Source organism: Cornus florida, unplaced genomic scaffold, assembly GCF_030987335.1.
Source record: "Cornus florida cultivar Cherokee Brave unplaced genomic scaffold, ASM3098733v1 CherokeeBrave_3.0.0_Hap2_Chr06, whole genome shotgun sequence".
Lineage (NCBI taxonomy): Eukaryota > Viridiplantae > Streptophyta > Magnoliopsida > Cornales > Cornaceae > Cornus > Cornus florida.
In genome coordinates this window covers 20,360,927-20,385,209 of record NW_026775576.1, presented here as the reverse complement: position 1 = coordinate 20,385,209, position 24,283 = coordinate 20,360,927, and the positions used below count along the sequence as shown (strand labels likewise).

At 34.4% G+C, this 24,283-nt stretch overlaps 1 protein-coding gene across 5 annotated transcripts; it reads right to left on the bottom strand.

Annotated features, from left to right (window-relative positions):
• Positions 1-14,440: 14,440 nt before the first annotated feature.
• Positions 14,441-23,146, bottom strand: LOC132311161 (uncharacterized). 5 transcript variants are annotated; one of them, XR_009482870.1, is made up of 6 exons: positions 22,578-22,716; positions 22,308-22,429; positions 21,392-21,533; positions 20,516-20,556; positions 19,531-19,604; positions 14,441-14,724 (listed from the first exon to the last, which is right to left on the bottom strand). XR_009482870.1 is itself a non-coding variant. In XM_059808926.1 (6 exons), exons 2-5 carry the CDS (start codon positions 22,589-22,591, stop codon positions 19,539-19,541), a joined length of 243 nt encoding a protein of 80 aa, XP_059664909.1. In that variant the 5' UTR covers positions 22,592-22,645; positions 22,739-23,146; the 3' UTR covers positions 14,441-14,724; positions 19,531-19,538. The 5 variants fall into 5 exon arrangements, 3 of the variants coding, with proteins under 3 accessions (XP_059664909.1, XP_059664907.1, XP_059664908.1); XM_059808926.1 differs by lacking the exon at positions 21,392-21,533 and adding an exon at positions 22,739-23,146 and having other exon boundaries at positions 22,578-22,645; XR_009482869.1 differs by lacking the exon at positions 19,531-19,604 and having other exon boundaries at positions 22,578-22,713.
• Positions 23,147-24,283: the final 1,137 nt, after the last annotated feature.

Genomic DNA, 24,283 nt, shown 5'->3' with positions numbered 1-24,283 from the left:
TAATTTTCATGTCATTAGCTTAGATGTAGTGTAGTTACCTTAGTTGTTAAATGGGAGGACAATCCATGCTTGTTGTTTGATGTTCCATACTTATGAATGCAAGTAGTATATTTCTCTAATCATGTGATGTGTTTGGATTGTGAGCTTAAAGGAAGGATAAATGGCTTAGTTTGATATATTATGCTATTCATTGTGTTGTTTAGACAATATATACTTAATTGGTCATCCATGCTTGTCGAAACAACCACACACACTCACTATTGTTACAACATATGTTTTTCCCCTCATTAATTATGAATTGAGTATATAAAAAGGTAGTGCTTAGGGGTGACCTCTAAGTCTCAAGACCTCTCTCTCGTGTTTTCTCTATCCTTTAATTACTTGTTTTATATTGAGCTTGTTTAGTCTTAATTGTAGTTTAATCAACCAAACCAACCACATTTTGATCACTCGACCTACTAACCCTAATCTTTTTTCCATAGTAGCACGACCCACCAATCCCTTAGGACGATCCCTACTCACCCTAGCTATATTTTTAGTTAGAGGTAATAGTGGCTTTTATAAATTTAAAACTTGGCTACATTGCACACTCACACTCTTAGTTCATCTCTTTAGAAACTTTTCCGAACCACCAGATCACAGAATCGGCAATCGATCGAGGAAATCTGCGATTAATCACAGATTGCTGGCAGCGAGCTATTTATTTCCCGGTTTCGCCCAAACTTCACCTAACTTTTGGCTACAGGATTAGACCTGTTAAGGGCTTGTTTCTGACCTACTTTGGGCCCAAAAGGACTTGTATAAAAGGTAGAAATGAACCATTTGTTAGGGGTTCACTAGTTTAATCATTATTATTCATTTTTACATTGCAATTTTTAGTTCTCTCTCTAGAAAAAGTTAGAGATTTGGGTTACAAGAAAGAGGGAAGTGGAGCCACAACCAAGAGCACATCTCAAGATCTATACATTCTCTCTCTAGTATTTAACAAAGAAGAAGAGGAAGAAGATGGAGCCATGTTTGGGGATTGCTCTTGAGCTTTCCATGACCACATCCACCCCCTCCATTGTTGGCTAGACTTCTCCTTAGGGCTTGGATGGGCCCCAAGCTTGTAATCTAAATCCTCATCTTTCATCTTTTTGGGCATTTATCTTGTGATTAGTGTTTTAGCTTTGTGTATAAAATGAATCTTGGGTTCTCTCTTGATTTCAATGTTTAAATTCTTCCTATTGATTCCCTATGTGATTACATGTTGTCTTATGTGTGATTATTTGGGAATAGATCTCTACACTAGATTCTTTATGTGGTTGCATGTCTATGTGTAATTAATTGAGGATTTAGTGATGGTTATACATGATTTTCATTGAATGGATTTGTCAATTAATTTGATGGATTATGCTTAAGCTTGAAGGGTTGCACTACATTAGTTTACTTGTTGGTTAGGTAGACAATCCATACATGAATTTGATGGTCCATGGCTTATTATTACAAATTCCATGATTCTCTAGATTGATGTGTGATACAATTGTCAATTAATTTGGTGGGTTATGGTTTAGTCTTGATTGGTTGTTTGATAAGCGTCAAATATTGCATATTTAAGCGCCCTTAATTGCATGAGTTAAGCCTATTATTTGATCTTCGTATATAGATTACCTCTGCTTTTATGTTTTTGTATTTTTGCAAGTCTAATTACGAAAAAGGAATAAAAATAAGGTTTTAAGGGCTTTTAGAGCACAAGGCATATCCGACCTAAACATCAATTGGTTTTCTAGAAGAAATGGCCCAAATAGGCGATGGATATAACCAGCATTGTAGAAGAAAAGAAGAAGTCAAGCATCAATACCTAGCATTCAGATGCAGGACCTCACGTCCGGATGCCAAGCATCAGCACTTCGCGTCCAGACGCGAGTTGTCATTAGTTCTACTCACCTTCGGTAAAAAGGCCATAACTCTCTGCTCTGAACTCCAAACGATGAACCATTTGATTCTGTCAAAAAAAAACTTAGAGCTCTATGCTTGGTATGTTTTAATAGAAGTCTAATTCCCATGTTTCAGATGTCAAAAATAGAGAGCAAGAGGACACCAACATGCTGCCAAGTGGCAGAACTCAACTTTGCACTCCTGTGGTATTTTGACCATATCTCTCGGGTTATAAATCCAATTTCTAAATGGTTTAATGATTTAGAAAGCTGACTCATAGCACTATATTATCTATGTTCAAAGGAAAGTCTAATTTAGAAAATTGATAGGTCAAAAATATAGAAGAATAACATGCTAATTCTGCTAAAATGCTGAGCTGTCATACTTTGATTTAGTCAAAGTTTGTTTCCTTGATTTTAGGGATGTCTCTAACTCTTTTAGAATTTGAAAGGCTACAAATATGATCTCTTTGGAGTGCATTTTTAGTTTATATATGAACCACCCATCATTATCTATCTCTAAGTTGGAATTGGGTGAAAAATAGAGAGAGAAATATTAAGAAAGGGAGAGGAAGAAGAATGAGGTAGAATTCTGAGCTCATGGAGATGGACTCTTCATTATCAATGGAGGATTACACCTTGCACATGAGAGGCTAAATCCTTTCCTAGGGATTTGATCTAACTCTTACCAAGTAATTATGTCTTGATTGTATCTAAATTTGGGGAACTTTGTATATTTATGACAAGTTGTATAATCTAGAGCCTACACTTTGATGTATTTGTGCTTCATTCTATATATAATCTTGTCGAGATTTTTATCTTATCTTAGAAATTGTTTCTTCATGATTATGCTACTTACATTCTTAGAGTGACAATAAGGATGAGATTATGCAATGGTTATATTAGTATGGACCATGCTACATCTTTAGATTAATTTAGTTAGGTAGATGATCCAAACCAACTGAAGATAATTTATGATATATGATTGAATTTAATGTGCTGCAATATACACTTGAAAGACCTTGATAGGCCATGCCTAGGGAAGGTGGTTCATTCCACAACCTAGTCTAGGCAGATGAACCATCCCAACCAAAGATGGGTTATGCTTAGTCCTGAAATGTATGATTTTCTGGAAGATATTGTAGTTGTTTTGCATTTCTACATATCGTGGTTACATGTATAAGTTGTTCCCCAAGTTAATTGCAATTAGGCATGTTTACAAGGCTTGTGGTGAAGTCATTTCTCTAGCCCTTATCTTTATTATCTCATTTACTTATATTCAAATTCTGTTTTAGTAATTTTAGTTAATTTTAGTTTATGTATGTGACAAACAAAACAATCCATCAAATATATTTCACAAACCAAACCGAGAATTAATCTTACAATCTTGATTGCCATAAGTTAGCATTCCTTGTGGTTCGACAGACCCTTATAATAGCCTTACTCTACATTGATATATATGTGCTATTGTTGTAAGTGGTAATTTAAAGTGGTACACATTTGTACATATCATTGTTCTATACTTTAATTCATACTTGTAGGTAGGTAGACAATTTATACTTGATTGGACAATCCATGCTTATTGTTGAGGTTACTATTACCATTTTGATGAGTGCTCTTATTAGATGCATTTGTGAATTAGTAAGATGGGTTAGGCCTTAAGATTGGTGGGTTGTTCTACACCCTAGTTTACATGTTGTTAGGTAGGCAATGCATTACAGTGAATTGGATAATCATGCTTATAATTGCAAATTATGCTAATGCTCGTAGCTATATCTAGATTACAAGAATGTTATCCTCAATTACTTGAAAGTATGTGGTTTGGTAAATGAGCTTGGTGGTAATTCCACCGCTCTAAGCCTCGCTTCTCATCTCTTAAACCCCTAACCCACTTAGTTTAATTTAATTGTATGTCCATTTAATTGCACTCTAGAGTAATCAAACAAATAACCCTCTCTTTGTAATCTTGTGATACATTCGATTCGAAGTTAAATTCCAACTACGGGTTTAATCCCTGCGGATGATCCCAACTCACTATACTTCATTAGTAGTAGTAGTGTTTTTATAAATGTAAATTTGACTAACAAAGCTTCTAAAACCACATTCACATTTTGACCTTGTGAAGCGACCTTGTGACAACCCTAGATTTTTCAACCCAGTGTGTCCTGTGATGACCTGAACTGGATCCAGAATACGAAAGCAAAAGATGAATCAACAGTCTATAGAGATACAACACATCTCTAAGACACCAATGTGACCCTCAACAAGGTCATAGAACTCAAAAGAAACAAATGCAGAAGCGACATTTCAAAAACGGATAAGAGTGAACCTAGGGGAAAAACGGTAATTTCCAATATAAAAGTGGGTGCCACTGAGCATACCATTGGAAAGACAATGAAAAATTAGTGAACTTAGACTCAAGAATCATTTGATTCAGAGTCCAGATGAAGAAGATATGGCTAACGGAAGAAGAAGGGGCAAAAAGGTCAAAAGGAGCCAACCCTAGAACATCTAACCGGTTACCACACCTTCCTAACCGGTTAGTAGGCCAAAAATCACGACCACAACACTGCCCAAGCACATCTAACCATTTAGGAGACCCCTTCTAACCGGTTACGAAGCAAAAAAACAGAAGCGTCAACAAGGAAACCTGGCAGCAGGGGTTTTTCATCAAAAATTGGATTTTTGAGGGCCAAGATGACAATTTTTGGAAAATCACAAAGAAAAAATCCCCCTCAAAATTGAGTTTTCTACATGAAAGCATGGAAGGAATCGAAAAAAACTCAATGTAAGATGCCCAAAATGCCCCTCCATGAAATCAGGTCATGAGGGTCCAAAAAGCTGCTAAATGCAAAACTAAAAGCTGAACTTCGTGAACGATTTCCGGTACCAAGATGACATTTTCTGAAAAAACATGAAGAAGAAACTCCTCCTAAAATCATGTTTTCTATTTAACCATATTCAAAGAAGAAAATAAAACTATAGTGAAAAGTCAAGAATGCCCCTAGATCATATTATGTAATAAAAAAGCAAAATGAGTCCATAGAAGGCTCAAATCACAAAGGATGAGGTTTTGCCCGGAAACAACCATGCACGCAAACGTAACTTACCTATTTGGATGCGCTACAATGGTCCATGGCTTAAAAATATAGCCAATACAAAATCCGACCCCCCAACGGCCAAAATGACAAAAATGGAACTTGGAATGAAAACTCGGAATTCAAAATTATGAAATGGTTTCAAAATACCATTTGGCCCAATCTCACACTTCATACATGATTAATGAGACCATATAGAAGAATCAAAATGGAATTCCCACACCCGATGCAAACATGGTGAAGCAATAACTCAATATTTTTCAATATTTTCATAATAATTCCATGAAGTCAAAATTTACATAGGAAACAAATCACATGTCATTGGCCTCCGGCCTCATCTCATACATGTCAAATACATTGTAAAGAGTGTACTTATGTACAGATTACATTAATTATATGAAATATACACATTTTCACAAATAAGGTTATAAGTGGCATTTCAAGCCAACCGTTACAAGAACTAACACCTTCAAATCTACAATCATCCGAGCAATGATGAACATCACGAACCAAGTCTTCATACATGAAATAGCCCCCCAGTAACTTCGAGGTGAGTAAACAAATTTACTCGTAGAGAATGAGCATGCATCGACTCGATTTCTTTAGAGATTTTTACATTAACTTGAAACAATTCAAAAGGGTCATACCACCTAACGTCTATGTCAAAGTGTGACTCAGGTTTCATCCTAAGCTACTCATGCAATTGAATTGAACTACCTCATACAAGTATACATGCTCCAGTATACAAAACAATGTTAAAACATGTTATACGACATTCAAGCATACATTTCAAGTATACTAAACCATATTAAAACAAATTATGCAACGTCCAAGCATATCTACTCAAGTATACATTTAATATGGAAAACTCGTATATCAAGTACACAAACACAAGTATACTAAGCCAAACGAGATACGCATAAGACAAGTATACATGGCACAATTATACTAAATGCAATCAAAACTCACAAAGCAATTATACAAGTTCAAGTATACTAAATAGGATTCAAATACCCAAAGTAAGCATCAATTCTCAAGCTACAAGTAATCCATGATTAACAACTTAAAATTAAATGCAAAAACAAATAGTGGAAAGACTAGGACATTCGGTCACTAGAACAAGCAAGTATTTTTGGGTAATTACGACCTAGTGCGCACTTATAACTTAGAAGACTCTTGTCTCCGTACTAGAGCCAAACCCTAGCCATCACATAATTTATGTCCTCGCAAGCTTTCCAAAATCAATAAGTTCAAAACTTATACAAAATCGAATGCAAGTTACCATATTCCATGCACAAGTAAGGTTGAATCCACACAATTCATATCCTAGAATTCAAGTCTAAACAGCATATGATAAATCATGTCCACAATATGCAATTTATACATAAAGCAAGAATATTTTACAACAATTGAGCTACATTACCATCCTAAGCCACAAGAACTAAATAAGCTTCAATTTAGTAACTAGCTTCCAAGGTAGACAATTTTAATATTCTAACAAGCTATATACCTACACACGAAACATTTAAACAAGCTTTGCAAATCAATGATGACGGGATGAAGCCATTTCTTGTATGCCAAAATAATGTAGTGAATGTGCAGTTTAAGAAAAGCCTTTTGGGTCAAGTTTAAATTTATAAAAACCACTACCAACAGTACTACTAAAGTAGCAAGAGTGAGTAGGGATCGTCCCAAGGGATTGGAGTCGTACTTGATTGTGGAATCGCAATTAGGGTTAGTAGGCCGAGTGATCAAACAAATGGTTGGTTGGTTAATTAAACTAGAGAGTAACTAAATTAAACTAAGTAATTGAATGTAACAAAAAGTAAGTAAGAGAGAGAGAAATCTTGGGGTTTAGAGGTCACCACCAAGCAATGCTTTTCTACACTTCCAACTAGTGACTAATGAGGGTAATGTGTGTCGCAATAATGGTGTGTGTGTGTGTGTGTTTGGTTGATTCAATTAGCAAGGGTGACCAATTAAGCATACAATGTCTAATCAACATGTGAAAAGCACAATATATCTAGCAATTAAGTATATATTGTCTAAATAGCATGTGAAAACATAATATATCTAGCAAGTCATTAATCCTTTCATTAAGCTCACGCCAAATACACCACAAGGTTAGAGACATATGCTACTTGCATTCAAAAGTATGGAACATCAAACAACTAGCATGGATTATCCTCTCATCTAACAACTATGCTATCAGATATGAAATTAAACTAATTAAGCTAAGGAAGAGGCATAATCTATCAAGAAATGAGCATGGACCATCTAGAAAATCACAAGAGCATTCTTTTAAACACAATGTTTTGACAATATCCAAATCCATAGCATTAATACACATAAACATGCATTAATAACTTAAGAAATAGAGGCAAACACATGAACATCTATTCTAGCATACATAGACATATGGATAGAATGAAATGATTAATTGGAAGCATTAAACCACATAAATCATTGAATAAACAAGAGTATATATATCAAAATGTCAAAACATTAATTACAACACTAATCCCTCAATAATACACAAGATTAAGATATAGAAAGCATACTTGGGGCTAACTCTAGCCCCAAGAGGATGTCTAGCCACTCATGGTGATGTTGCTCTAACCCTCAAGGGCTAACTCCATAGAAGAGATTTGCTCTATGGTTGACGAAGAGACTCCAATGGTGTCTCTAGCTTCCTCCTCCTCTAAGCTTGCTCTCCAAGAGATAAAACCCTATAATAGTCTATATGCTCAAAAAGTGCATCATATTCCTTTTATAGGTAGGTCAAGTGGCACACAGAATGAGCTGGGGTCGTGCAAAGAATATTCTCTAATGATTGGATAGAGGACGGATTGCACGAGCTGGAAATTTAACTTTTTCGCACTGGAGGAAGTTCGATCGATCGAACCTTGGACTTGGATCGATCGAACTGGCTGAGATCTATCGAACTTAGGTTGGATCGATCCAATTAGCAGAGCTTTTTGGGAAAAGATGAATTCGAGATATTTTTGGGAAAAGGACAAAAGTGGTTAGTGGGTGGTACAGCTGTGGATAGGATCAATCATTTGAATAAGGACAAAAGTGTTCGATCGATCGAAGGGTGGTGTTGGATCGATCGAACTTTTGGACTTTATGCTTTTGGGCCAAAGCTTGGATCTATCTTGAAGTGCTGAGATCGATCATTGTTCGATCGATCGAACCTTGAAGTTGGATCGATCGAACTTTGTTACTTTCCACCTTTGGCTTCATTTTCTTTCTTCTTACTCCACTTTGCTCCTTTCTTTGTTTAACCCCATAATTGCTTCAATTAAGCTCTTATTTGGCTGAGTTAGCTTATTTTTGGGATAAGTGCCTGAAAATGAAAATAATATGAAATCAATCTAAAACGGTAAAGTAAGATAGATAAAGGTGCTAGAATGTCTAAGCTTAAAGGGTTTAAATATGCACTTTTCAGCACTCATCAAATGATATTCTTTATCATGTTAAGTCCAATTACCATTTTAAGAGGCCACAAGTACTAATTATACATCAAGTTAGTAGCATGCTCACAAGGTAATTAGAATACTATATTTTAAGAGATTTTTAACCTAATCATGGAAAGTTTCTAGATTTCAAATCTATCCCAAATAACCTCAAATAAATATATGTTAAACAACAAAGTATGCTAATTGCATATATCAAATCAAAAGAGCAAAATAAGCAAGACATCATCACGTAGATTTTAATTAATTTAAATTAATTAAATCTCTAATTGTTTCAAAGTTGGTCAATTGATCCCAAATAAATATATGACAAGAACTAAGTCATGTCCATGCCATATATCAAGTCAAAAATGGAAAACAAGTAAGGTACAATTAAGTAGAATTTAAATCAAATTAAATACATTTAAATCTTTAGATTTGAAAACTCATTTAAATGGCTCCAATTAATTATATAACAAGGATCAAGTGAAGGCCATGCCACATACCAAGTCAAAAGTGAATTATATGCAAGTTACAACAATCATTAATTTTTCAAATTAACATTAAAACATGCATATCACTTGTATTCCATTACAAAAGTAATCAAAATGACTTGGAAAATAAACTATAACACCCCCTACCTCACAAGAGGATTGTTCCCCTTGAATCCAAGGCAAATCAACAAAAAATGGCAAACCCTTCAGGGTTATGAAGAGGAGGATGAGGGGAACAAAAAGTATTCGCAAGGTTAAGCTTGGAAATCAATGGAAAGCTCTCAAAAATCAAAGTCAAAGCTTAAGGCTTTAAGCTTCATCCATAGAGGCTTGGGTTTTTGGTGAGGAAGATAATGAAAACAATTAATGAAGTGTGAGTGGAGGAAATAGAAATCCTCCACTCACTATGTGATCTTACACCATGGTCAACACACACGAGTTTGGTCAATTGCATAAGAAACCCTTCTTTAAAACCATAATCCCAAAGTGGCCCAAAAATAATTGCAAGACTTAATTGTGAACCTACACTTGTCATAAATCCAAGGTTCCTTCCTAGGCTTAATCTCAAGCCTACACTTGTCAACCATCTAAGCCAACAAGTGCACCAATCCTAAGCCAACAAGTAGGTGAATCTTCACCCTCCAAATGTCATAAGATGATGCATCCAAGTCAGTCGACCACAATGCCAACAAGTGACACCATGAGAATGTGACACTTGTCACATTTTCCAAAAATTGCAAAGAGATCCTTTTCCAAAAATTTTTTCAAATTAAACTGCAAAATGGTCCCTAAGACGAAAAATAATTACTTTATTTAATTACACTAAAACCCCACAAGTTAAGAATAATTATAATAAAGTATGCATCCATACCCTTTACAAGAAAAGTAAACACTTAAAATGTTTTTCTAAGAAAGTAAAAATACACATGGTATGGAATTTAAATATTACGGATGCATGCAAAACCGAAATCAAATTTGAACACAAAAAGTGAGGTTGTGCAAGGAAAAATGATAAACGAGAAAAAGACGAAGAGTGAATAGTGTTCGAAAAAAATAAAAATGTGAAAATGACACGATCCTCAAAGGAAGTTATCAATCCAAGGAAAAGAGTCTTGGAAATCATTCCAGAGCACTCGAGACGACATCAAGTGATGAAAAAACCAAACGCAGAAAAGAAAAGACAACGAAAAAAAATATTCGAAAAAATCTTAGAAAAGAAAAGGAATAAAAATGACCAGGTCATTACAACTTTCCTACCTTAAATGGATTTCGTCCCCGAAATCCAGCCCTAACAAAGCAAAAGGCGAAACCAGGATAAGTACATAGTACATCTCCGAGTATCACACACAACATGCTACGAAAGTAATCCCAAAACTGAAAGACAATGTACAAACCAATGTTATTCGCACCCACGTGTTCATGACAGACAACCTCTCAAAAGAAAAGTGACCATACGGCCACACCACAAGTCAAAACTCACATAGAACCCAAAGTCAAACAAAGGAACAGAAGGCCACAACTGTAAGCATCCTTCCTGACGAACCATAATACGGATCCGAAAACAACCACTAAAAGAACTCCAAGATATCCACGTATCAAATCAAGGTACTGAACAAAGACAACGTGGTAGCACGAGTAGCGACCAGAACCCGCCCACGACGTCTCAAATGTGTGGTAGCAATGACAGTGCCTAGTGCCCGCCCACACTCACTCGTCAGTAAAGTAGCATCGACGGTAACTCGCACCCACCCTCCGCACACAACCTGTACGGTAGCATGACAGTATAAGGCACCAATTCATAACCTTCCCCCACTAGGTCTACCCACGAAACCTCTCGATACAAATAACATCAATGTCCAAAATGATCATTACCAAAAGCACTACGGAGACAAACATTTTGTGAGAGTTGAGATATGGTCCAAAGATGTCCGGTCGGACCATTCTGGCCAATCCTAAAACTCTGACAACAATGCCATAGGTACCGCTACGCTTAGGGCCTTAAATCCTCAATACAACAAGACCAACAACTCTAACATCTCAAAACACTACTATCAACATCATTAATCACAAATCCAAAGCCTGACAAGCAAAACAGCGTCTCCAAAATCGTAGATACCATCCTGAAATAGATCAATTATAAAACTACTCACCGTAATCAAACATCAGATCAAAATCCCTATCACGAATAACTAGATCCTCTAAATACAAGTCCACCAAGTGGCACACACATCAAAATCCTGACAACTAATATCACAAAACGAATCTCTCGAAACCGTGCTTGGCATCACTAAGCCAAATCAAAATTTCTCAATTTCGATCCATAAACAATCACTAGAAATACGATTCCTCAAAACTATGCCTTGTCAAAACTAGGACGAGAAAATTCCATAAACAAGCCATATTCAACAACGATCCTCCAAAACTCCTCCTAAGAGTCAACCACATCAAGATCTCCAAAACTGAACTAAGTCTCCAAAAGACATTCTCAAAAAAGCATCGAGCTCACCTCATGAATCAAACAAATCCTCAATGATATGGACATAATCCCTGTAAAATGATCTCACACCAATCCACTCACTCTGAGCAACACAACCCGTCAACAACCACGACAAAAACTCCCCAAAGGAAGACACGAAAGAAAGGAAATCACCAGTCCTAAAAGGATAACACCACGACTATATCTCCAAAGGAAAGACAACAAGGTTGAAGACTTCACCCCCTACATGGAAGTAAGTCGACCAAAATCAACCAAATCCTCACCAAGGACTCAAGACAACAATGGTGATCCTCACGGACCGACCAAACCCCAAAACCTTGCACAAGGCAACGAAGAAAAGAGACTCACTCCTTGTGAAGTCCCTTACTCGAACCAAGAAAAAGAGGAGAAACCTAATTTTCCCATAAGCGGCAACACGACGAACACGAAAATGGAGCATTCTTCCCACCTTAAAGGAAGTAGACAACTCCAGACAAAACAAATGTGACAACTCCTCTACAAGGAATTTCACAACGAAACCATTGCAGAAACCAGCACACAAACAACGTGCGACCGAAGGAAACAAAAGGGAAAACCAAACATTGAAGTCATGCAAATAACAAAGAAATGCAACTACCAAGAAGGTAAATCTACTCACATAGATAAAATCAAAGGTACATGCAACACGTCTCCACGTAAGCACAAAAGTTATGTCACAAAAACATAGTAACAACATGGCATCTCTAAGAATATAAGGAAGGTATGCTAATGCCACACAACAAGAAAGCAAATGTGGACACACTTCCACCTACTCATGCATTACAATATCATAATTCACACTACTAACATGGTAGTAAACAAAATTGCAGAAGATAAAACGATGCGACCACAACTTGTCTCAAAACAAACATGAGCCCTTACCACAATAGTAAGACTTTAACGATCCATCTCCGAATCTAGAGGTGACACTACAAGTGACACTAATAGTGCAATGTTCTCTCTGCCCAAAACATCAATCAATCGACTTGATCCCAAAAGCGTCATCACGCAAGGAGGACTCAAAGAAAATGGCAACTATAACCATACCAACAACAACCAAATCAATCACTACGACTGATCTCCAAAACAACCATCATCATCATCGATTAAAAGGACAACGCCTATCAAAACAACACCAACATTGATTCCATCTGAACTGCACTTGTAGCTAGCCAATATGGCAGCATGATAGTGCCATGCACCCACCCACAAACGTACCCCCCTACGAAAATTGCAATCCCAATCTCGAACAACCAAGGATTCTAAGAGGTCCATAACCTCATCATGGCCCAAAACCAACAAATCCAACACTACGGCAACGTTAAATGACTCACCTCACGAGAGCCTAAACAAAAGGTGACTTACCACCTACCCAAAACCAATGCTAGGTCGACACCAACCTACACTACTACAAAATTGTGACTACAATCACCATCAACCTCAACTCATGCCTCAATGACCAATCACGTGTCATGTCAAATATACAACATAGTTATGCATATACAAATCTAATCTAGCATACATCAGATGTCATGCTCTTTACAAAAAAATTAAATCATGCTAAACAAATGACATGTCACATATAGCACATAGGCCTATAAACATGTTATCAAATAAAAACATGTTATCATGAAGCACATAGAGCATGGCAACATAAGCATGATATACACCCAAAACCCATTGTCTATAGGTTTTCGAACCTAGGAGCTCTGATACCACTTGTGACGACCCTGGATTTTTCAACCCAGTGTGTCCTGTGATGACACGAACTGGATCCAGAATGCAAAAGCAAAAGATGAATCAACAGTCTCTAGAGATACAACACACATCTAAGACACAAATGTGACCCACAACGAGGTCACAGAACCCAAAAGAAATAAATGCAAAAGCGGCGTTTCAAAAACGGACAAGAATGAACCTAGGGGCAAAACGGTCATTTCTAATATAAAAGTGGGTGCCACAAAGCACACCATTGGAAAAGACAACAAAAAATTAGTGAACTTAGACTAAAGAATCACTTGATTCGGAATCCGGAAGAAGAAGATATGGCTAACAGAAGAAGAAGGGGCAAAAAGGTCAAAAAGAGCCAACCCTAGAACATCTAACCGGTTACCACACCTTCCTAACCGGTTAGGAGGCCAAAAATCACAACCACAACACTGCCCAAGCACATCTAACCATTTAGGAGACCCCTTCTAACCGGTTACGAAGCAAAAAAACAGAACGGCCAACAAAGAAACCTGGCAGCAGGGGTTTTTTCGTCAAAAAATAGATTTCTGAGGGCCAAGATGACATTTTTTGGAAAAAAAAAAAAAAAAAAAAAAAAAAAAAAGAGAAGAAAAAAAAAGAGAAGAAACCACCTTTAAATTTGAGTTTTCTACGTGACAGCGTGTAAGGAATTGAAAAAAACTCACTGTAAGATGCCCAAAATGCCCCTCCATGAAATCTGGTCATGTCCAAAAAGCTGCTAAATGCAAAACTGAAAGCTGAACTTTGTGAACAATTTCCGGTACCAAGACGACATTTTCTAGAAAAACACGAAGAAGAAACCCCCCCTAAAATCACGTTTTCTATTCAATTATATTTAGAGAAGAAAATAAAACTACAGTAACAAGTAAAGAATGCCCCTAGATCAGATTAGGTAATAAAAACACGAAATGAGTCCATAGAAGGCTCAAATCACAAAGGATAAGGTTTTGCCTGGAAACGACTATGCCCGCAAACATAACTTACCTATTTGGATGTGCTACAATGGTCCATGGCTTAAAAATATAGCCAATGCAAAATCCGACCCCCCAACGACTAAAATGACAAAAATGAAACTTTGAATGAAAACTCAAAATTCAAAATTATGAAATGGTTTCAAAATAATATTTGGCCCTTGGCCACACTTCATACATGATTAATGAGACCCTATGGAAGAATCAAAATGAAATTCCCACACCTGATGCAAACATGGTGAAGCAATAACTTAATATTTTTCAATATTTTCATAATATTTCATGAAGTCAAAATTTACATAGGATACAAATTACATGTCATTGGCCTCCGGCCTCATTCCATACATGTCAAAGACATTGTAAAGAGTGTACTTATATACATATTACATTAATGGAATCAAATATACACATTTTGACAAATAAGGTTATAAGTGGCATTTCAAGCCAACCTTTATAAGAACTAAGACCCTCAAATCTACAATCATCCGAGCAATGATGAACATCACGAACCAAGTCTTCATACCTGAAATAGCCCCCCAGTAACTTCGGGGTGAGTAAACAAGTTTACTCGTAGAGAATGAGCATGCATCGACTCGATTTCTTTAAAGAATTTTACATTAACTTGAAACAATTCAAAAGGGTCATGCCACCTAACGTCTATGTCAAAGTGTGACTCAGGGATTATCCTAAGCTACTCATGCAATTGAATTGAACTACTTCATACAAGTATACATGCTCCAGTATACAAAACAATTTCAAAACATGTTATACGACATTCAAGCATACATTTCAAGTATACTAAACCATATTAAAACAAATTATGCAACGTCCAAGCATATCTACTCAAGTATACATTTAATATGTACGTAAACACAAGTATACTAAGCCAAATGAGATACGCATAAGACAAGTATACATGGCACAAGTATACTAAATGCAAATTAAACTCACAGAGCAAGTATACAAGTTCAAGTACACTAAATAGGATTCAAATACCCAAAGTAAGCATCAATTCTCAAGCTACAAGTAATTTATAATTAACAACTTGAAATTAAATGTGAAAATATATAATGGAAAGACTAGGACATTCGGTCACTAGACCAAGCAAGTATTTTTGGGTAATTACGACCCACAAGGTACCACCCAGTGCGCACTTATGACTTAAAAGACTCTTATCTCCATATAAGAGCCAAACCCTAGCCATCACATAATTTATGTCCTCGCAAGCTTTCCAAAATCAATAAGTTCAAAACTTATACAAAATCGAATGCAAGTTACCATATTCCATGCACAAGTAAGGTTGAATCCACACAATTCATGTCCTAGAATTCAAGTTTAAACAGCATATGATAAGTCATGTCCTCAATATGTAATTTATACATAAAGTAAGAATGTTTTACAACAATTGAGCCACATTACCATCCTAAACCACAAGTACTAAATAAGCTTCAATTTAGTAACTAGCTTCCAAAGTAAACAATTGTAATATTCTAATAAGCTATATACCTACACAAGATACATTTAAACAAGCTTTGCAAATCAATGATATTCTATATCATGTTAAGTCCAATTACCATTTTAAGAGGCCATAAGTACTAATTATACATTAAGTTAGTAGCATGCTCACAAGGTAATTAGAATACTACATTTTAGGAGATTTTTAACCTAATCATGGAAAGTCTCTAGATTTCAAATCTATCCCAAATAACCTCAAATTAATATATGTTAAACAACATAGCATGCTCATTGCATATATCAAATCAAAAGAGCAAAATGAGCAAGACATCATCATATAGATTTTAATTAATTTAAATTAATTAAATCTCTAATTTTTTCAAAGTTGTTCAATTGATCCCAAATAAATATATGACAAGAACTAAGTCATGTCCATGCCATATATCAAGTCAAAACTGAAAAACAAGTAAGGTACAATTAAATAGAATTTAAATCAAATTAAATTCATTTAAATCTCTAGATTTGAAAACTCATCCAAATGACTCCAATTAATTATATAATAAGGATCAAGTGAAGGCCATGCCACATACCAAGTCAAAAGTGAATTATATGCAAGTTACAACAATCATTAATTTCTCAAGTTAATATTAAAACATGCATATCACTTGTATTCCATTACAAAAGCAATCAAAATAACTTGGAAAATAAACTATAACACCCCCTACCTCACAAGAGGATTGCTCTCCTTGAATCCAAGGCAAATCAACACAAAATGGCAAACCCTTCAAGGGTTATGAAGAGGAGGATGAGGGGACCAAAAAGTATTCCCAAGGTTAAGCTTGGAAATCAATGGAAGGCTCTCAAAAATCAAAGTTAAAGCTTAAGGCTTTAAGCTTCATTCATGGAGGCTAGGGTTTTTGGTGAGGAAGATAATGAAAACAATGAATGAAGTGTAAGTAGAGAAAATAGAAATCCTCCACTCACTATGTGATCTTACACCATGGTCAACACACACAAGTTTGGTCAATTGCACAAGAAACCCTTCTTTAAAACCATAATCCCAAAGTGGCCCAAAAATAATTGCAAGACTTAATTGTGAACCTACACTTGTCACAAATCCAAGGTTCCTTCCTAGGCTTAATTTCAAGCCTATATTTGTCAACCATCTAAGACAACAAGTGCACCAATCCTAGGCTAACAAGTGGGTGAATCTCCACCCTCCAAATGTCACAAGATGATGCATCAAAGTCACTCCACCCCAATGCCAACAAGTGGCACCATGAGAATGTGACACTTGTCACATTTTCCAAAAATTGCAAAAAAGTTCTTTTCCAAAATATCTTCCAAATTAAACTGCAAAATGGTCGCTAAGACAAAAAATAATTACTTTACTTAATTACACTAAAATCGGACAAGTTAATAATAATTACAATAAAGTATGCATCCATACCCTTTACAAGAAAAGTAAACACTTAACATGTTTTTCTAAGAAAATAAAAATACACATAGCATGGAATTTAAATATCAGGAATGCATGCAAAACCGGAATCAAATCTGAGCACAAAAAGTGAGGTTGCGCAAGGAAAAATGATAAATGAGAAAAAGACGAAGAGTGAATAGTGTTCGGAAAAAATAAAAATGTGAAAATGACACGATCCTCAAAGGAAGTTGTCAATCCAAGAAAAAGAGTCTCGAAAATCATTCCAGAGCACTCGAGATGACATCAAGTGACGAAAAACTGTACGCAGAAAAGAAAAGACAATAAAAAAAAAAAAATATCTGTAAAAATCTGAGAAAAGAAAAGGAAGAAAAATGATCGGGTCATTACAGCCCTCTCACACTAAAATTGGTATCTTGCTAGAGGCCTTGTCAAATACCAATCCCCATTGCCATCCCTTTTGAACCCCATCAATCTAAGGGTAGTGGAGTTGATTTTGCTGTTATCATCTTACGTTTGTTCAAGTTCAACATCAAGGGGAACTCCTTTGGAGCTGAGAATTAAGGTAAGAGGCATGGCATAAAAAATGTGCTCATGTGAATTCTTCTTGCAATCAATCATGTGGTGATACATCAGAAAGGCAAGATCAAATGGTTTCCCATTGAGCACACACCAAATAAGGAAAGCTAAGCGACCTCCTGATTTAGGAAGAATGGCATAGATAATTGATGGCACTACAACAAATTTGGCTTTGACGACAAAAGAGTTTCTCGCCAAAAGTGCATATTTTGTCGCAAAAAGATTATCTCGACAAAAAAAATTTTGTCCCCAGTTTGTCGCTAGAAGCCGGTCACAATATGTTTTTCGTGACAAATATTGTTTTGTCACTAGAAGTACAATATATTGTGACAAATTCTTTTTCGTCACAAAATGTGGAAAAATTGCGACAAAACATTTGTCGCAAAATATTTGATAATTGTCATCTTAAACACTATAACACTTATGAAATTTGTCATTATTCGTCACTATTTTGTGACAAAGAATTTTTTTGTCACTATATGTATAATCTTTTGTGACAAACATTGTCGCTATAGGCTATTTTATTGTGACAAAATATTTAATCGCAATATATGTATCATGTTGTGACAAAAACATTTTCACTATAAACTATTTTGTTGTGACAAAATATTTCGTCGCAATATATTTATCATGTTGTGACAAAAATATTGTCACTATAAGCTATTTTATTGTGACAAAATATTTTGTCGCATTATATATATCTTGTTATGACAAAAATATTGTCACTATAAGCTATTTTGTTGTGACAAAATATTTTGTCGCAATATATTTATCATGTTGTGACAAAAATATTGTTACTATAAGCTATTCTATCATGACAAAATATTTTGTCGCAATATATATCATGTTGTCACAAAAATATTGTCACTATAAGCTATTTTGTTGTAACAAAATAACATGTCCTACAACAAATACAATAATATAATTTTGTTTTTACCTATTTGGAACCTGTAACTTAAATTAAAATATTAATAAACTAAACAATCTAAACTAAGATCCAAGCATCTCACACCAAATCAATATATTTGATAATTAATCATAGAATATAAAACACATTCCATTAAGAATTTAGATATTAAAATGTACAAATCATCCAAAATCTAAAATAATAATTTTAGTACATGTCAAAATGCTAATATCTAAATCCAATATTACACAACTAATCAAATTCACATATCAAAATTTCAAAAAAAATCTAAGATCCGAATCCAAAAAGGGAACTAGATTGCAATCAATGTTAAACTTGCAAAATAAAATAAATAAGAAAAAAATTGAGATTAGAATTTCAAGACTGAAATAAATTTTTTAAAGGGTATTTTAGAAAACTCGATATCCGGGTGAGAACAAGATATTCCTTTGGAATTATGCGACTTGGCTTTTCTTATTATATCAAGTAATTTACACACACACAAAACTCAGTATAATGTATTTAATTTGATAACATATAGACAAATGAAGAGTTGAATAAGAAGACTGTATAGTATGTATAAGAAATTTTGGCTACCAAATTTATTACTAATACGTATTTTGTGCAAAATTAACTGCTATGTAAGTTAATAATGCAAGAATTAGAGTTATTATAATCTGTGTTGGAGTTATTATGAAGCATTTAAATCTTTATAGAAGAAGAGAGAATAGTAAGTATTGCAGCTTCCTATTGTTAAAAATTATCATATATCTATCCTATATATTGGCAATAAAATCTTGTGTTAAAAAAAGAAGAAGTAAATTCAAGGGTATTTTTAGTAAACTTTTGCTACATTAATCGATATATCATAAGAAGATTCAAGTTTGAAGCAATGAATTCATGAATATATATCAATCGAAGAAATCCAGAATGATGCAGATGCAAATTACCGATTTACTCATAGACTCTTTGGCATAGAAGTTGGTTTGTGTGGTCTAGAGTTCGAGGATTGGTGGTGAGAGAACTGAGCAAAGAAGAAACAGATGCAAATTTTTCAGAATTATGCGATAAATGCATTGTTGTCTAATTAATTGAACATTGATATATGACATTTCAATATTTCCTTAATACAAGCTATTAACTTATAATCAATTAATATACAGGCAATCTTATATGGCTATCACATGTCATAAGTGAAGAGAAAAAATAATTCACAAACTTAGAAGCTACTTAGCAGATCAAAACCCAAATCAATTCCAATCAACTGTAATAGAAATAAATTTTGAGAGAGTGATTGGGTGGCCTCTTTGAAAGAGTGAGAGAACACATAGTGATACGTGTCTGTGCTAGGCGGGTTCATTTGGCTGGCCAAAAAATTTGGTTAGTTTCAAATTCATTTTTATGGCGAAAATGGAAACGGGCCCTAAGAAGACAAAGCTCTGCAATAGGGTTTTTTTTTTTTTTTTTTTTTTTTTTTTTTTTTTGGCACGGTCATAAGAAACAAAGATTCTTTTTACAGTTAAATCAATAAATCAACATCCATTTCCTATCAGATTAGTGTAATTTATTGTGAAGGGAAGCCACATTCCTATTCTTTAAGGGAACCTGTATCCCCTTCTGTTTAGGGATCCTGTGCACTATTGCAACACATGTACCTCAAAATGTAACGAAGTTACATCACTATATTTGGGGTCTGAGGCAGGGTCTCCTATTAAACCACTTCTTTTTTCTTTTCTTTTCTTTCTTTTTTCATTTTTTTACTTTTATGGATACTTGCTTTGAGCACTGACAGGGAAATTGCACAAACAAATCCATTTACTAAAAAAAAAATCACTTACTTGAAAGAAAATAAAAAATAAAAAAAAAAATCTACATTTGAAATTGACAGCATCTCTAACGTGAATACTGAATTGCATGATAAGTTTGCTAACATACCAGCTTAATCGCAACTTCTTCTCCATTCTGTGTATTAACACCTGAACAAATCAACCCACAGAATAACTTTAAAGTTCAAAGAGTTGATTCACAAAAACTATCAAAACACCAAAATGAAAATCATTAAAGCTTCAATAAAACCAATCTAAAAATTAGCAACACAAACCAACCAAGATTAGGAGTTCGGAAGCAGTTTGAACAAACCTAAGACATAAATTCAAATATAAATTTTTCAACACCATTGGTGTGGTGTGACAAAGGAAACATAGCTTCAGAAAAAGAAAAATAGTAATAAATCCAAGTAGTATTTCATTCCCCAAAAACAAACACTTCCTCCATTACACTGCACACCACCAAAAACAGAACCACAGAAACACCTTCTAGTTGGTACCCCCATTTACTCTAGTTTTCAAAACTAGTCCTATAAATTACCCTAAAAATATATATAAATTTAACAGGAATACCAACTATGTAATACAAATATACAATTAGATTGCATTTTCACTGCAAAGCCATCAAACAATTATACTATAATCACCTAAAAATAATGAAAAATGAATATCATATTAGATGTAATTGTTCCCTTTCATGTATTAAAATATTTATAAGGACACCAGAAGAAGTAGAGAAATGGTTCATGACTAGTTGCTAATGAATGAACCATCAACTAAACATCAAGCAAAATAATTAATTAAATCTCACACAACTATGTTCCCTTTCATGTATTCATAAAAATCATGTGGGGTAATCAATGATCACACTTAAAAGAGCAAAAAAGGTGCAGCAAATCAATCATAGGCCTAAAATTAGTCGCATTCAATTTAATGGTCCATCCTTCTTTCAAACAAACGATAGCAGAATAAAGTACTAGTATACCCCAGAAGCCACGAGACACTTGAAACCTCTAAACACTATAAGAAAAATGCAGATCTCTTTTATCACTAATGGACTTGATCTGGTGTTCAAACCCTCCTAAGTAACCAATGACCTCAATTTGAAACCTTCACCTCCAGAGAAACTGTAACATGAAAGGGGAAAAAAAATAAAATTACAACCAAAAAATCTGAAACTTGATAAGAAAATGCTTTTACATATAACAGCAACTGGCAACAGAAGAATCAAAATTTCATTATAAATGTCTCAGGCATATCAACACAAGAAACAAAACATTTTATCACAATGCATAAGAAACATAACATTTTAATTTTCCACATGCACAATCAACTCTTAGTTGGCCATTAATTCTTCATCAAACTACTAATTTACATAAGCGTGGCTTTCTTCTACAGATTGTCGAATTTGGTTCAATTTGAGATGGCTATAGTTTTCTGCTGACAAAGAGAAAAATAAAGTGACTTTAATTTCTTCCTGAAAATTAAATGAACTACTCATTTTGTAGGTAATACAAGAACCACTCCTAGGCACAAAAAATAAGAAAATTTATGTTGAAAGAACTTGATAACTTCTAAATGAGAAATTATAACACCATAGTAGAGCATGGTTCTGAATAAAAACCCTTAATACATTGAAGGAATAAACATGATAAATTAACACAAAATGTTAAAAAGGATAATATTATATGCACAATTATTGACTCAACTTTGAGAGGGTTTTGCAGAAATCCAAAGTTTTACATATTCAAAATCAGAACAATTTTTTCCCAAATTTCCTGTGCATATCAAAAAAAAATATGTACATACACATATATATGATCCAAAGTTTTACTTCCTTTACAAATTCAGAATACAAAATTTGAAGCACATAATTAGTTTGAGGAACTCAAAATTCTCACCCCCACTGGTCTTTGATTGTGTTGCTGCAGCTGGAAGAACCTTTTCCGTCATATTGGAAGGAAGTGGAGGCATTTTCAGATTTGTCTGCGTCGGCAACATCCGATACTGCGGAGCACTCACTCTACAAACAGAACACATAAAATCAACATCACAATCTGACTTGGGCAATTTTCTGTAACTTCCTTTATATCTCTCATTAACCAAAGGGGGGAGCAGCCTTAATCAAATTATAAGAAAATTACAGAAAAAAATAAAACGTTAATCCAAACCTTCCAACAACCATAACTAGGGTTTTGATGTAACTATCGATGATCTGGTCCCTGGAAGTGTCGTCCTCCTCGTGTTTTTCCATCAGAACAAGCCAGTGATTAATTGATTTAAAAAAAAAAAAAAAAAAAAAAAAAAAAAAAAAAAAACGAAGCATACTTACAAGTTAGCAGTTGCAGAAAGAAAGAGGGGGGCAAGCTTGAGAGTTGAGAGACAGCGGCTGAAGCTTGTGAACGGCGAACCCAAACTGGAACAGCGGGCGATGGGAACTAAAAGATATGGGTTTTGATTTTTTGAACAATTTGGCATATCAGATATGGGTTTTGATTATGTAATAGGTTTTGAACTTTTGATTCTTGCAGACAGATAGATAAACTGAAATATATGGGTTTTGAACTTCTGATTCTTGTAGATTTTCTAGTTAGCAGTTGCAGAGAGAGAGGGGGGGCAAGTTCATCGTTGAGAACGAGAATAGAGATGGAGGCGATTGGGGAGTTGCAGAGAGAGAGGGGGCAAGTTCAAAGTTGAGACTGAGAATAGAGATGGAGGCGAATGGGGAGGCTGAAGAGAAAACTAGGGCTCGGATGAGATAAGGTTAGAAATAAATGGAAAATTAACGAAATAAAAAAGTGAAATAACATTAGAGCGCCAATTTTTCCCGCCCGCACTAAATTTCACACTTACCAACGCTTTAAAAAATACTCCTATACTTATACCATGGTAATTAGTACACAACACCAGTGCTCATTAAAATCTTTAAAAAAGCGCTGGTGAATTCCTAATTTGTTGTAGTGAGAAATAGATAATTTGTGGTAGAGTGTTATAAAAATTATTTTATTTTCTTTAAATATATCTTTATCTAACAAATAGATAAAGTTTTAGAAAAATTATTTTATTTTCTTTAAATATGTCCTTGTCTAATTAGATTTTCTTTTATTAAAAAACTCATAAGAAATAGATAAATACTGGTTATATGTGATAGAGTTTTATAGAAAATAAAATAGATAATTTGTGGTAGAGTTTTATATAAATAGGTAATTTGTTGTAGAATTTTATAGAAATTATTTTATTTTCTTTAAATATATTCTTGTTTAATAAATAGATAAATAGGTAATTTGTGTTAGGGTGGTAATTAATTTGTGGTAGAGTGACGAATGTAGGTTTATGGATTCTGTCAACACTTCGTGCAAAAACAAAGAAAATCCTATAAAGACTAAATTAAATATTATATAGTGATAAGTACGGTCGAACTACTCTCAAATTAGATTCCGAACATAGATTCAAAACATCAATTAAAAGGAATAAAGAAAAAAAATTTAAAACAATTTGATGATTTTTGAATAATGAACTAAAAATAAATAAATAAATAAGACTAAATAATTTCTGATCAAATAATAGAAAAATCTCAAAGGAAAGAATCCACCACCACGGCTTAACATTTAATTTAGTCTTTGGTGACAAATTTACCATTTGTTTCTCTAACTTACCAACTCATTCGACATTACGAACCCTAGGCTTGTCTTCAACCTCCGCAATCGCCTCTATCTCTATTCTCGTTCTCAACTCTGAAGTTGCTCTCTCTCTGTCCCTGTAACTGCAAACTACAAAATCTACAAGAGGAAAAAAGTGTACCAAATGATTTATAGACAAAATAATAAAAAAAATTTACCAAATAATAAAATAAGTTACTAATTAAAATAAATCATAT